General features: G+C 39.9%; 1 protein-coding gene across 1 annotated transcript in view; it reads left to right on the forward strand.

Moving 5' to 3' along the window:
* Positions 1-16,611, forward strand: part of LOC138852390 (uncharacterized) — a 262,953-nt gene that overhangs the window by 59,386 nt on the left and 186,956 nt on the right. Inside the window, exons 10-11 of the mRNA XM_070082742.1 lie at positions 12,326-12,420; positions 12,826-13,116. Of these exons, the coding sequence (XP_069938843.1) occupies positions 12,326-12,420; positions 12,826-13,116 (386 nt within the window). The remainder of the gene's footprint in view (positions 1-12,325; positions 12,421-12,825; positions 13,117-16,611) is intronic.

Genomic DNA, 16,611 nt, shown 5'->3' on the forward strand with positions numbered 1-16,611 from the left:
AGATGCCGACATCTTAAATACTCAAGAATATTTACCTTGCAACCGCTAGGATGTTGTTTTTATCAAGCAATCTCCACTGACGGCTTCAAGCTCATTTACAATATATTTAAACTTCTGAACTATCATGTGAGGAAAAAAATATTTGATGATTTTTTTAAATTAAAATTTGATCATTTTGGCAGAAAAGGGCAAATTGGCATCCATACAGTCCAAAATTAGTGAAAAAATAATTCAGATTGAGAAATATCCGCATTTTGGGTCTGAAGCCAGTCAAAAAAGGCATCTCGTTATTACTTGAAAAACAATATTCTTAATGTTGAAAGTTACATTACTCAAGGTGAGATATGTTTAAATAAAGCCCACCGATGGTAAAGTTTGAAACAAATCAGAAACGACCTTCTCCAATGATTCCTGGTACATAATATTACCAGTAAAATTTCAAGTTTCCACATTTATGACTCAACTTATGAGATATTATCCTTCCCATAAAATGTATCCTCAATAATATTTTGAAGCCAATCTGAAAAAAGCATCGTTAAGTTACTGAATAAAAGTGAATATCACTATTTCATAAAATTGAAAAATTGGAACAATTGTCAATCAACAGCAACGATTGTCACTCTGTAGCAGCGAGAGCGTCACCTCAGGATGCCACACTACTGGAGCAAATATAAAGTCGATAAGTGAACAGTATTTAGATAAGGCTAAAGAGGTCTTTGTGGCATTTATGGATTCGGAAAAGGCGTATGACAGGGTGGATAGGGGGCAATGTGGCAGATGTTGCAGGTGTATGGTGTAGGAGGTAGGTTACTGGAAGCAGTGAAGATTTTTTACGAGGATAGTGAGGCTCAAGTTAGAGTATGTAGGAAAGAGGGAAATTATTTCCCTGTAAAAGTAGGCCTTAGACAAGGATGTGTGATGTCACCGTGGTTGTTTAATATATTTATAGATGGGGTTGTAAGAGAAGTAAATGTGAGGGTCTTGGCAAGAGGCGTGGAGTTAAAAGATAAAGAATCACACATAAAGTGGGAGTTGTCACAGTTGCTCTTTGCTGATGACACTGTGCTCTTGGGAGATTCTGAAGAGAAGTTGCAGAGATTGGTGGATGAATTTGGTAGGGTGTGCAAAAGAAGAAAATTGAAAGTGAATGCAGGAAAGAGTAAGGTTATGAGGATAACAAAAAGATTAGGTGATGAAAGATTGGATATCAGATTGGAGGGAGAGATTATGGAGGAGGTGAATGTATTCAGATATTTGGGAGTGGACGTGTCAGCGGATGGGTCTATGAAAGATGAGGTGAATCATAGAATTGATGAGGGGAAAAGGGTGAGTGGTGCACTTAGGAGTCTGTGGAGACAAAGAACTTTGTCCTTGGAGGCAAAGAGGGGAATGTATGAGAGTATAGTTTTACCAACGCTCTTATATGGGTGTGAAGCATGGGTGATGAATGTTGCAGCGAGGAGAAGGCTGGAGGCAGTGGAGATGTCATGTCTGAGAGCAATGTGTGGTGTGAATATAATGCAGAGAATTCGTAGTTTGGAAGTTAGGAGGAGGTGCGGGATTACCAAAACTGTTGTCCAGAGGGCTGAGGAAGGGTTGTTGAGGTGGTTCGGACATGTAGAGAGAATGGAGCGAAACAGAATGATTTCAAGAGTGTATCAGTCTGTAGTGGAAGGAAGGCGGGGTAAGGGTCGGCCTAGGAAAGGTTGGAGAGAGGGGGTAAAGGAGGTTTAGTGTGCAAGGGGCTTGGACTTCCAGCGGGCATGCGTGAGCGTGTTTGATAGGAGTGAATGGAGACAAATGGTTTTTAATACTTGACGTGCTGTTGGAGTGTGAGCAAAGTAACATTTATGAAGGGGTTCAGGGAAACCGGCAGGCCGGACTTGAGTCCTGGAGATGGGAAGTACAGTGCCTGCACTCTGAAGGAGGGGTGTTAATGTTGCAGTTTAAAAACTGTAGTGTAAAGCACCCTTCTGGCAAGACAGTGATGGAGTGAATGATGGTGAAAGTTTTTCTTTTTCGGGCCACCCTGCCTTGGTGGGAATCGGCAAGTGTGTTAATAATAATAATAATAATAATAATAATAATAATAATAATAATAATAATAATAAAGATGAGCTTTTCTCCAATTACGGCACTACTTCAGCAAATTCGCCTGCATGCATACAAAGTTTAATTAGTAATATAATGCCTGCAGATCCAACAGCAATTAAATACTGAAGCCGTTCGATAAGGTAAACCAAAATTTATTTACATATTTAAAGGGAATAAAAAAATCACAGTATTTTTACATAAAATGGTAAAATGTGCACCTAATTGCTTAAATTTCCCTCTCTGCCGTCTTTAGATTAGGAGTGGGTTCAATAAGTGCAGTCATAGGGCATCTGAAAGCGCTAATGTGTTCAAAGAATCTGGCTCTCTTTACCATACAAATGCGCCTCTTTCCTCCTGTGTGTGTGAGAGGAAGAGAGCAAGCAGAGGCAGCAGCAGCAGCTGCCCTTGGATGTAGTATGGCAGACGGAGCCATCATTCCCTCCCCACTGTCTTACTACTACTACTACTACTACTACTTTCTGCCTCCGTACCTGCCTGCCTGCAATCTGCTGTAATCGCCAGCAGCGGTCTTATTTTCTTATCAATTACCACACACAAATGAAAAATTTCCCTAATATCAACAAATTTTCCTACAGGAAAACATACTGGCATTAAGATGCATCAACCATTAAATATTTAAGCCATTTTTAAAAGCTAAATTGAAATTTATTTAGCTTGATTTAATGGAAAAAAGATAAAATCTGCACATACACATACCTGACTTTTATTTTCCATCGTCATCAAATTAGGAGGCACCATTTTTGAACGTTCAAAACTATGCAACTAAAAGATTTGGAAGTTATCTGAGCCATTCCTTGATGATGGGAATGAGTTTAACAACTTTGGTCACAGGTCACGTGAACAAGCCAGTTGTCCCAGAGTGTCTGGTCACCATGACAGTACACAAACGTTGAAAATTTAAAGCCGAATGATTGAGACGTTCTCGAGTTATGAGCGAAATAAAATACAAAAAAGTTGGTGAAAGAAAAAGAAAGTTGCAACCTCTGGAAGGTTCCCCCTGCGGATACCTAATAATGTGTTAATAATAATAATAATAATAATAATAATAATAATAATAATAATAATAATAATAATAAATTAAAACTTTTATTAGTAGTAGTAGTGGTAGTAGCAGTAGAAGTAGTAGTAGTAGTAGTATTAGTGGAGATGACGGTGGTGGTAGTGGTAATAGTTGTAGCAGTGGTAGTAGTAGTAGTAACAGTAGTAATGGTAGTAGTAGTAACAGTAGTAATGGTAGTAGTAGTAACAGTAGTAGTGATAGTAGTAGTAACAGTAGTAGTGATAGTAGTAGTAACAGTAGTAGTGATAGTAGTAGTAGCAGTAGTAGTGATAGTAGCAGTAACAGTAGTAGTGATAGTAGTAGTAACAGTAGTAGTGATAGTAGTAGTAACAGTAGTAGTGGTAGCAGTAACAGTAGTAGTGGTGGTAGTAACAGTAGTAGTAGTAGTAGTAACAGTAGTAGTGGTAGTAGTAACAGTAATGATAGTAGCAGTAACAGTAGTAGTGGTGGTAGTAGTAACAGTAGTAGTGGTAGTAGTAGTAACAGTAGTAGTGGTAGTAGTAACAGTAATGATAGTAGCAGTAACAGTAGTAGTGGTGGTAGTAGTAACAGTAGTAGTGGTAGTAGTAGTAATCTCAGTAGTTGTAACCAGTTACCAGTAACCAGTGTACCGTTGACTCAACGACCAACCGTCTCTGCCTGAGTCACTTTTCTTGTGTACTCTAAACCTTGTGTTTTCAGTGTAAACGCAGTATTTCTTTGACTCATTATTTTTACAATATTTTTCAGTGTTTTCACTTATCTTATATTTTTTTATTCTGTGTTTTTCTTATGCTACTCGTCTGTAGTAAGTATTATTGTGTAGTGTACCAGTCAGTCACTCTGTGTGAAGTGATTCATTTTTTTTTATTGTATTCTTTCAGCGTTGTATTCTCCAGTAATTGTCATTGTATTTCATGCAGTGATATTCACCCCAGTATACTAAATTTTCCATTTTCTATGTGTGTCTTTTTTTTTTTCGTATGCCAGCAGTGTCTCATTCCTCTAATTTTTTCGCAGACTGTGTACCATTATTTTTGCCAGCAAATTTTTGTCGTATCAGTCACAGCAAGATTTTGTTGTATCAGTCACAGCAGGAATTTGTTGTAAGAATATACTAATACTGTTGTGTGCCCCGCCACTGTAAGTGTTAACCTACCTGTTTTGTTCCTTTGTTTTATTTTATTCATATTTTTATATTTCTTTGAACAAATTCACTCTTGATGAAATTTTAATTACTTTTAACGTAAAGTGTTTTCTTTACTCTGCTTGAGTAAATTGTTTTGTCTAATTTACAATTAAGAGTTAAAGTGTTCAATCAGTTTATTTTTTTTTCTTCATATTTTAATTTTATCATTTAACCTGAGTTTTCCCAGTGACACTTTATTACTGCAGTGATTATTTCTACACCTTATTTTGTTGCACTTGTTCTGCAGTGAATTATTTTCTTTTATTGATATTTTTATGAATTATATTTTAATTTTGTCTATGCATTCTTAGAAAATACTTAAATTTCCCAGTTAACAATTTAATAATTTTATTTTATACTTTCACATTGATTTAAAAATTTAATTAATTAATTTCTTTATTAGCAAGAGTAAAGACAGCTCATTTTGCATTTAATTCAGTCTCCAGTAATATTTTTACTTGTATATTTCAATGTAAATTTTTTTTTCTTGGTCAATAGTCCTTTAAATTGAGTTTTCCTTCCTCTTGCAGTGTATCTTAGACATTAATTTTTTATTACTTCTGCAGAATTAGTTGTATATCTTTTATTTCAATTCTAGAATTTTATATCATTTTTATTGTTCATTATTTTTGCCTTATTTGTTCTCGTGCTACTTTGCCATTATGTCTCACATACCGTCAAGTGATACTTTAGTGAATGTCGACACTCAGACCTCTCAGGCTAATGCTGGTCCTGTCATCAGTCCTCACAGTTCCTTACCGACTGACAGACCGACCCAGACACCGAGATATTATAGTTATACTCGTGATTCCCTTGATGCGTTACCTTTATTCAATGGCCATGTACATAGTCTTGAAGCATGGTTTGCAGCCATTCGTTCTCGTGCTAGTGCTCTAGGTGAAGGTCCTCCTTCAGAGGAAAGCCTTATCAGACTTGCTAAAGAAGCTCTTTATCGATCTCCTGCTGCTGTTCACGTTGTGGATCTCCTTGATATGCGAGACTTCAGGAATCTTACTAAGTGGTCACAATATGAGGAACTGATTCGTTCTTTCCTTGTCCCAGTAAAAACAGCTGATCCATATGTCGTTCTTAGGGAACTAGTGAATGCTACACCCATGAGTAATGAATCGTTGAGTGCATTTGCTGTTAGATTAGACAAACTTTTATCATCATTTATCAATGCTGTCCAATCATCATCTTTTCTCCCTGAAGAGGCTAAACCATTTACAGAATCACTTGCTAAAATAGCAGCTTTTGGAGCAATCAAAGAACTAATGCCGCCTGCTTCCGTGTGTGCTTATGAGGCTCATCCTCCAACTGTAACGATGGAACCACTTACAGCCTTAAATCATGTACGTTCCTTGTGCCCCCAGGGTACTTTCCCTTGTATTAAAAGTAATGTCACACATATGCCTCAGTCTGCACCACCTCTTGTTTGCGCCACAGAGACAAATCGTGGTCGTCAACCATCTCAGAGATCACCAAGAACCAGTGTACAGAGTCGTTATACACCTCGTAGTATTCATAGTACATTCAGTAACCATAGTCGGCGGAATTGTTACAACTGTGGTTTCCGTGGCCATATTGCAATTAATTGTCCTGATAGTTACCCTAAGAGACGTCGTACTGATGATGAGTACCCAGATCTTCCCTACTGTACTTATCATAGAATACATGGACATGACACATCTGAGTGCAATGCTCTCTATAACCTTCAGTACTCTAGGTCTTTCCGTGGTCGTTCCAACCGCAGAACCCGTCGAGGAAACAGATATCGTGGTTCTCAAAATAACCAGAATCAGGCTCATTCATTCAATTCTCAAACTAACCAGAACCAGGCTCGTTCTTCCAATTCGGGGGAATTCGAGCGCCCCAGTCAAACCGTCCCATGGTGACAGTAGGTGATAATGAGTACACCATCCCCGTTCACAATTCCTTTGAAGCCTTAAGCAGTCTCGAGAATGACAACCCTGCTGATGATGTTGCTTCACATGTCTCTGACATAGATGATTTTGGGGATGGAGTAGAACAAGTCTTTTCTGATGACAATCCACCTTTTTGTTTGCACATAACTTCCAATGCAACCATAGGCCCTATAGTGCAAGCAGCTGTTTATAATGCGCCCGTTCATTTGTTCATGGACTCTGGTGCGCAAGTCAATATTATTAGGTCTAGTTTGTTTAAGGATAAGAAGTTACGACATGTCCTTCTCGTAGAACCGACTCCTGTGTCCTCCCTTAGTGGAGTATCTGGTTCTCACCTGCGTGTCCGAGGTCGGACTTCCCTAACTTTTTCTATCCAAGGTAGAGACTTCACTGCTTCCTTCCTTGTTGTCGACCAGATTACTTTCCCTGGTGACCTTCTACTGGGATTTGCTTCCATGCGAGACTTACGCATTGTGCTCGACCCTTATCGATGGCATGCACAAATTGACGACTTGATCGTTCCATTCTGGGGTTACCAGCTTGGATCAGAAATCTGTTATACTGCTGCAGAGTATGATGTACGGATTAAGTCCTTACAAGCTAATGCATTCTCCAGTAGCGTACCCAAGCGGTCAGGCACTGGTAATTCTGTCACTCCCATCAGTGTTCCACCTATACCTTCAGATTTGCAGGATAGTCCGATGCCTCAAGTGTCCGAGGACGCTCAGATTGCCTTGAGTGCACAACCTATCCCTGCAATGCCTGCTAGTTCGAGTAGTAGTTTCTCCACAGGGGACGCCTTGTCGGAAAACAATTACTTGCAACTAGTAATGCCATCTCTTGTTGATGTCACATGCCGTCTGCAGAAAGACGTTTCTGTTGCGGCTAGTGCTCTCACTAGAGTGTCTGTAGTTGTTCCTAGTGTTCCAGATGGTGATAACGTCCTAGTTGACAGTGATTCCTGCAAAGTAAAAGGTCTATTTGTTGAACCATCCTTACATGTTGTAAGAGATAGTAAGATCCATTTCTACCTGGCCAACACTTCTGGTCACAGTGTTCGCCTCAGAGCAAATACCAATCTTGTTGACCTTGTTCACTATCCTTACCCTGTTCAGGTAGAGGATGAGTTGTCACCTGACCAGTGGGTCGGTGCTATTTCTGCCGGGGAGACCTCATCCACTTCACTGGATCGATCTGTTCCACCAGTAGAGGAGAAAGACTTAGCTCCCACTGACTTCCCAGATGAAGTCAAGCGTTTGTTGACTCTGTTGAACAAACGTCGTAAAGCCATTGCTTTACCAGGTGAGAAGATGGGTATAACGAACTTATTGTCCCATCGTATTCCACTTGAACCTGGTACTAGACCTATCTATATACCTGCGTACAGAATGCCTCATTCACAAGTTGCTGTCGCAGAAGAATTGATCAATCAAATGCTTGATGATGGAGTTATTGCACCTAGCAATTCACCTTGGAATGCACCCTTGATACTAGTACCTAAGAAGGATGGTACTTGGCGCCCAGTAATTGACTTTAGGAAGTTAAACGCGAAAACCATTCCAGATCGCTTTCCACTCCCTGTACTGGGTGATCTTTTACGTAATATCGGAGATAACAAAGTCTTTTCAACCCTAGATTTGTTACAAGGGTTTTGGCAAGTCCCTCTTCACGAGGACAGCCAAGAGCTAACTGCATTCTCCACTCCTACAGGTCATTATCACTTCCTCCGTATGGCATTTGGATTACGATCTTCCCCTATCACGTTCTCAAGGCTCATGACTAATATCTTTAGAGGTCTCATAGGTAATGCACTTATGGTGTACTTAGATGACGTAATCGTCATGTCTAAAGACGTGGATACACACTTAAAAAGACTTGATGTAGTACTTGGTAAGCTTGAAGAAGCCAATTTAAAGATCAAACTGTCAAAATGTCAATTTTTCAGATCAGAAATTAAGTTTCTCGGTCACGTAGTCACTCCTAGAGGGGTTACGACTGACCAAAGTAAAGTAACTGCAGTACTAAATTTTCCAACTCCCAAAACTGCTGATGCTGTAAGATCCTTTGTGGGCTTAGCAGGTTTTTATAGATCTTTCATTGCCAATTTTTCTTCCATAGCTGCTCCTCTAACTGAGTTGCTTAAGAAAGATGCTCCTTTTGTTTGGACCTTCCGTCAAGAAAGAGCATTCCAAACTCTAAAAGAAAAGCTAACTTCTGCTCCAATTTTGAAATTTCCAGATTTTTCTAAGCCTTTCTATCTGACAACTGATGCTAGTTCAATTGGCATAGGTGCCGTACTAGCTCAGAAGACCGATGGCAAGTACAACGCAGTTGCATTTGCTAGCCGAGTCCTTACGAAGGCTGAACGTAATTATACAGTAACTGAGCAAGAAGCTTTAGCAATAGTATGGTCTTTAAAGCACTTCCGAGACATTATTTATCAGTACTCTGTTCATGTCTTGACAGACCATGCTCCACTGATACCCTTATTCCAGAACAAACAACCTACTGGAAGGTTAGCCAGATGGACCTTGACTATCCAAGAGTTCAATCCCACCTTTGAGCATTTACCTGGCAAGTCAAATGTAGTCGCAGATGCCTTATCGCGACATGTTAGTATAGTAACTGCAGACCCTCCATTTAGTGCTGAAGATGTAAAGAATGCTCAACGAACAGATCCCATGTGGTCTGGTGTGATTCGATTCCTGCTCCAGGAAGATCTTATTCTGAATGTGAAGCCACCAGCACCCATCAGTGACTTTGTCATGAACCAAGAATTACTGTATTGAACAGCCGAGTTGGGTACTCCTAGCAGAAGAGTATACCAGTTAGTAATTCCACAGTCACTAGTGAATGTAGCCTTACAGCTAGTTCACGATGTACCAGGTGTTGCACACCCTGGTATGGATCGTTCAGTAAAACAAGCCAGATTGAAATACTTTTGGCCTCGAATGGCAACTGATATTTCTGAGTATGTTAAGAAATGTAGTGTCTGCATGCAACATAAAGGCAATGCTAATGGTCCTAATCCAATCCAAGTGTATCCAACTACTAGCGAACCTTGGGAAAGAGTTGCGCTAGATTTGTTAACTAATTTCCAATGTTCCCTCCAAGGCAACAAACATCTGTGTGTTATGGTAGACCATTTCACCAGATATTGTGAGTTAGTTCCTATTGCATATAAGACTGCCGAGACAGTAGCTAAAGCGTTTAAAGAACGCATTATCTGCAGGCATACCACCCCTAAGTCCCTAGTAACAGATAATGGAGGTGAATTCTGTAATGAAATTCTTGAAAATTTGTGTACCTTGTACAAGATCTCTAAATCCACCATTGTTCCTCATCATCCTGCCAGCAATGGGTTAGCGGAACGAACCAATAAGAAAGTACTTGATGTCTTGAGAGCCACTATCAATCCCAACAGTGAAACTTGGGATGAAGTTATACCTGATGTGCAGTGTGCTATAAATTCTGCTTACAATGTTTCTATAGGTGACACTCCACATTATGCATTGTACGGTGTAGATAAACGTTTGCCTTATGAGTTGTTATATTCTAATCCGAAACCAAATTACAACCCTGATGATTTCATAGCAACTCGTACCAGCTTAGCTCAAAGTGTTTTTAGAAGAATCCGTGAAACACTTCATAAATCAACAGCAGAATTTACAAGAGTCGCAAACACTCGATCAAAGCCATCCAAAATCAAAGTAGGTTCGAGAGTTATGCTGATTAACTTTAACAAAACGTCTGCAATGCCAAAGCTTGATCAAAAGTTTGTTGGTCCTTATCGAGTAGTTGAACATATCACTGGTAATAAGTATAAGGTTAGAGAGATTAGTACTGGTCAGTATAAAGAATCGCATTTGGATCATATGAAGTTAGTATGTGATGATAATGATGTTCCAACCCAGACTAATGTGACAGACTCTGACAATCCTCCTGATCCTGTACTCTCTTCCTCTGATACTCAGTCAGACGATCAACCTGAATGTCGTTATTCCCTACGTACACGACAGGTATTGAGAAATCCTCAAGTATCATTTGTAACTTCCAATTCAGATTTGCCTCAAATACAGCATGAGTTAGCCAATGCTACAGAGTTTGATCCTCCCAGAGATGACACCCATTCTGCATATGCCAATCTTACCCTAGCAGAGTTGGGGTTAAATGTAAATAACCTGTATAGATGAATAATTACAGTATCAACTTATCAGTATTCAAGAATTTTTTTTTTTGTGTTCATGTTCTCTCCGCATTCTGAGAGTTAACAGTCTAGATTTGCGTGCACCGAATCTGCCTTTCTGTTAAACACTCTTTCTTTGTATATATTCCTTCCTCAGAATCCGTAGATCACACGAATACAGATCGATCGATCAAAATTTTTTTTTATCACTTGTAATCTCAATGTTGAGTTCGTTCATTTGTTGAGTTTTAAGTTGTACTATAGTATACCTTGTATTGCATTACAGTTTCAGTTACGTAAGCTTCCATTCCAATGTTCTACTTATGTAGGATATAATGTTTAATTGTTGTGTACTTTGACATTGTATAGAATCAGCCCAAGCCGTATACCTGCCATCTCTAGTTTGTATTAGTTGTATGTCGGGACGACATACGTTAGCGTCGCCGAGCTCTCAGTAGTAGTAACCAGTTACCAGTAACCAGTGTACCGTTGACTCAACGACCAACCGTCTCTGCCTGAGTCACTGTCTATTCATATTGCGCTGAACTGGCATTATTCAAAAGACCCTCTCACTGGGTACTGTGGCCGGTCAGTCAGTGTTACGAGTGTGAGCAAGGAGATAGGTACGGTGGCAAGGGCTCTCTCCACATATCTGCAATTATACGTAATAACAGCCTACGTGAGTATATCTTACCTAATCCACGTGTCGAACTCCCACATGATAGTAACAGTAATGGTAGTAGTAGTAACAGTAGTAATGGTAGTAGTAGTAACAGTAGTAGTGGTAGTAGTAGTAACAGTAGTAGTGGTAGTAGTAGTAACAGTAGTAGTGGTAGTAACAGTAGTAGTGGTAGTAGTATCAGTAGTAATGGTAGTAGCAGTAACAGTAGTAGTGGTAGTAACAGTAGTAGTGGTAGTAGTAGTAACAGTAGTAGTGGTAGTAGTAGTAACAGTAGTAGTGGTAGTAGTAGTAACAGTAGTAGTGGTAGTAACAGTAGTAGTGGTAGTAGTATCAGTAGTAATGGTAGTAGTAGTAACAGTAGTAGTGATAGTAGTAGTAACAGTAGTAGTGATAGTAGTAGTAACAGTAGTAGTGATAGTAGTAGTAACAGTAGTAGTGATAGTAGTAGTAACAGTAGTAGTGATAGTAGTAGTAACAGTAGTAGTGATAGTAGTAGTAACAGTAGTAGTGGTGGTAGTAGTAGTAACAGTAGTAGTGGTAGTAGTAACAGTAGTAGTGGTAGTAGTAGTAACAGTAACAGTAGTAGTGGTAGAAACAGTAGTAGTGGTAGTAACAGTAGTAATGGTAGTAGTAACAGTAGTAATGGTAGTAGTAGAAACAGTAGTAGTGGTAGTAGTAACAGTAGTAGTGGTAGTAGTAGTAACAGTAGTAGTGGTAGTAGTAGTAACAGTAACAGTAGTAGTGGTAGTAACAGTAGTAGTGGTAGTAACAGTAGTAGAGTTAGTAATAGAAACAGTAGTAGTGGTAGTAGTAACAGTAGTAATGGTAGTACTAGCAACAGTAGTAATGGTAGTAGTAGTAACAGTAGTAATGGTAGTAGTAGTAACAGTAGTAATGGTAGTAGTAGTAACAGTAGTAATGGTAGTAGTAGTAACAGTAGTAATGGTAGTAGTAACAGTAGTAATGGTAGTAGTAACAGTAGCAATGGTAGTAGTAGTAACAGTAGTAATGGTAGTAGTAGTAACAGTAGTAGTGGTAGTAGTAACAGTAGTAGTGGTAGTAGTAGTAACAGTAGTAGTAGAAACAGTAGTGGTAGTAATAGTAGTAGTAGTTTTATTAGTTATTGTAATATCAATAACTAGCAGTAGTTATAATCATAGCAGTAATAAAACTACATATTCTTTTACAGGAAATTATCTGAGTGGCAGTGTTGGCCGGACGTTCTGTGGCGACGGTGGCATCTCTGACTCGTGTTGGTGGGGTGACCCACTCATTACTGGAAATGTAAGTTACAACCTGGGTCACACTGGGTCATAACCTGTGGTCAGTGGTCACAAGATGTTACACGGTTAACATGACTCACGAAATCGTAATGACACGATTGCAAACAAACCATACCACGGGTGGGGTTTGAACCCGCGGAATCTTACTGAAGCTAGCTGGCCCAGTGGCTAACGCGACGGTCTGGAGTTTTGAGACTTTGACCGCGGGTTCAAATCCCACCCGTGGTATGGTATGTCATACCGTCCTGAGCTCCTGTGGGGATGAGTCTGGAGGGTTACAAAGCCTTGGCTTGCTTCTGCAGTGTTTTAAAATTTGAGGTTAGTGTTGAAGGAGGAGGTCCTACTTCTCCAGGAGGAAATTAGGAGACTGAAGGTTCACCTCAATGGGTTTGGGAGTAAATGTCAGGTGGCTGGAGTAGGTGAGGCGAATGAGGCTACCAGCAGTGAGGAACATTCTGTCACTAGCTGCGAGGAGGCTGAAGGTGGTGAGGACGAAAAGGCTACCAGAAGTGAGGAGCAGTCTAGCACCTGCTGCAAGTGGCAAGTGATTCCTAGTAATGGGAGGAGCATCAAAATAAGGAAAGTTAAGAGAGAAGATTTGAAGGTAGTAAATCTCTTCTCTGCTCGTCAGGATGAGTGTACTTCAGTGGTCAGTGAAGATAAAGGTACCATGGCACTACCTCCCCTGCTAATAGAGGTAAGCTCATTCTTGTGGTTGGTGACTCACAAGATATATGGACCGTGCTTTCTGTAATAGGAATAAGAAGGTAAGAGAGAGAGGGTGTTTTCCTGGAGCTGATGTTTGTGACATAGTCAATAGGTTGGATAATATGTCAGGTATTGGGAACAAGCCCATTATCTGTCTCATAGCTGGTGGAATTGATACCGGGAAGGGTAGGAGAGATCTGATGATAGATAAGTACAGGTCAGCTATTGATTTAATTACATCTAAGAGAGGGTCTGTGAAGGCTTACTCAGCCCTGTAACAACTTCAGTATTACCAAGGCTGGCTCCTCCTCAGGGAAATTAATGAATAGAAAAAGAAATAATAACAGTCAAATATAAACACTTTATTATTTAGTAATGAAAATATAAAACAATTAAATATGAATCCGTATCCTACTTGAAAGAAAAATGAAAAATATAAATAATATCTCACTTCAATGCTAATATATACAGTTAAACTTGGGTGTCTGGTTGAGGTTGACACCGTTGTAGCCGTTGTTGATGATGGGGGGGGGTCACAGGTGTTGAGTGACAACCCAACGACTAGTTCTTCACAGAGTCTCTAGCCTTGAATAGTCTGTCCCGATGATAGGAACGCAGGTTCTTCACCACTGCAAACATGAGGGGTAGTTGCCTGCGGTTGACCACAATTAATCAGGAAGGTAGATCAAAAAGTGACGTCCCATGACTTGTGTAATGTCAGTTTCCTTCAACACGTTTTTTTTGGTTGGCAGATGACCCGAGCTGACATTCCAAGCTAGAAAGAGACAAAGGTTACCCACTGCTTAAGAAATCACTCTCCATGATAAGTACAATATTCAAAAGAAATTGTGATTATCCAAAAGCATAACATGGAACTCAAGACTGAAAGGACTAAGTTTATTATTGGTCAAAAGTTAAGCTTTCAACCAATATATCCACTAGAATAGGAGCAGAGGCTTTTACTTACAGTTGTGCTGGGAGCTGTGAGTCAAGTGATTACTGTTTGGCCGGAGCCCCACACGTCACCTTTCTGGGTGGAAAAAAGGGAGGGGGGGGGGGATAGCGGGAGCTAGACACTGACCATACCTTAACAAGCAGACTGCCAATCAAACTATCATCACCATATACTCTCTCGCTACTCCTATCTGTTGAACTTTTCCCTCACAGGGTCCCAGTCATATGTAGCATCTTGTGTAGAAGAGGAGTGGGAAATAAATAGTTGCCTAGGGCAATTGGTGTAAATTGCTGGCTAGACAGATACTGCAAGAAAATTGCAATCCCATTGATAACTGGGACAACTTTTATGGCAAACATGATATGTATGCAAGGGATGAGGTACATCTCTCTCGGGCAAGGGTGGTAGCATTTGCCACCTCGATTGAGAGGGCCATTGCTGACATGTCTATGATTTTAAAGTAACAGAAGATAGAGGTATGGGTGTGTGTGGGAAACATTCAGGTTGCAGCACTAAGGTTGAAAACAGTAAATGTTTAATAAACATTATTCATCATAAAGTTACAAATAAGGACAATAGATCAGGTTAGCAAACAAAGGGGGACAGTAGAGGGCAGCAAGAGACTAGCTCCATTAAGATTTACTATACTAATAGCAGGAGTGTAAGAAATAAGATATATGAGCTAAGATTAATTGCAAGTGCAGTAAGCATAGAGACCTGGTCAATCTGAAAGATAGAGAAATGTCTTCTGAATGCCACATACAAGGCTATAAATTATTCCACACTGATAAGGTCAACAGGAAGGATGGTGTAGTAGTGATGTATGTCAGAGATAATTTAAATTGTTGTGTTACACAAGATATAAAACTAAAAGCATCGGCCACTGAATCTCTTTGGTTATGCTTTTCGAGCGCCGTGAAAAACTAATCTTGGGTGTGATTTCCAGGCCCCGAAACCTTGGAAGGGAGTGCGCTAAACTTCTATTGGACGAAATTCGTAAGGCATCTACTGTACATGTGAAAATGTTGTGCTAATGGGAGATTTTAACTTTAGACAAATTGACTGGAGCAATTTGACAGGAAACTTAGAGTCAAGCGACTATCTTGATATGATGCAGGGTTTTTTTTTAAAACGGTTTATGACAGAACCAACTAGAGGAAATAACCTGCTTGACTTGGTTCTTGCCAGCAGGGAATCACTTGAGGTTAATGATGAGCTTCTGGAAAGTGATCACAGATCTCTGTTTTAATATTATTATTAACATATAGGTCGTTTCCCACCAAGACAAGGTGGCCCGAAAAAGAAAAACTTTCATTGTCATTCCTTACATCACTGTCTTGCCAGAGGCATGCCTACACTACAGTTATAAAACTGCAACATTAACACTCCTCCTTCAGAGTGCAGACACTGTACTTCCCATCTCCAGGACTCAAGTCCATTCTGCTGGTTTCCCTGAATCCCTTCGTAAATGTTACCTTGCTTACACTCCAACAGCACGTCAAGTCCTGAAAACCATTTGTTTTCATTCGCTCCTGTCTAACATGATCATGCACGCTTGGTGGAAGTCCAAGCCCGTTGCACACAAAACCTCCTTTACCCCCTCCCTCCAACCTTTCCTAGGCTGACCCCCTAACCTGCCTTTCCTCCACTACAGATTTGTATGTTCTCGAAGTCATTCTATTTTGTTCCATCTTCTCTACATGTCCAAACCATCTCAATAACCCTTCCTCAGCCCTCTGGATAATAGTTTTGGTAATCCCACACCTCCTCCTAATCTCCAAACTACAGATTCTCTGCATTATATTCACACCACACATTGCCCTCAGACATGACATCTCCACTGCCTTCAGCCTTCTCCTTGTTGCAATATTCACAACATATGCTTCACACCCATACATGAGTGTTGGTAAAACTATACTCTCATACATTCCCCTCTTTGCTTTCATGGATAAAATTTTTTGTCTCCACAGACTCCTCATTGCACCAGTTTTAATATATCATGGAGTTAAACCTAATAATGACAATAAAGTCTCTGTCCCTGACTTCTGCTTGGCTGATTTCTTAGGACTGAGAAATTACCTGGGTAGGCTGAACTAGAATCACGTGACTATGGGTCAGGTAGGTGGTGATGGTTGCCGATATGACATTTTCCAGGGCATAGTTCTAGCTGCTCAGACAACTTATGTTCCGAATCAGGAAATCAGATCAAACAAAAATGATCCTAAATGGATAATCAATAGATTAAAACATCTCATTGGTTAAAAGAGAGGCATATATAGACGAATCAAACGAAGAGAGGGGCAGTTAAGAAATCAACATATTCAGTTAAACAGATAAATAAAAAGGGGAATAAGAAAAGCAAAGAGAGATTATGAGGCTACACAAATAACCCGCACATAGAAGAGAGGAGCTTACGACGACGTTTCGGTCCGACTTGGAAGTAAGATTAGGGACAAGACATTCCCACTCATACGTTACTCGAGTCAACTCTCTGACAGTGATAAGGAAATGTGTAGATTTTTAACACCT

Source organism: Cherax quadricarinatus, chromosome 8 (genome assembly GCF_038502225.1).
Source record: "Cherax quadricarinatus isolate ZL_2023a chromosome 8, ASM3850222v1, whole genome shotgun sequence".
In the NCBI taxonomy this organism is placed as follows: Eukaryota; Metazoa; Arthropoda; class Malacostraca; order Decapoda; family Parastacidae; genus Cherax; species Cherax quadricarinatus.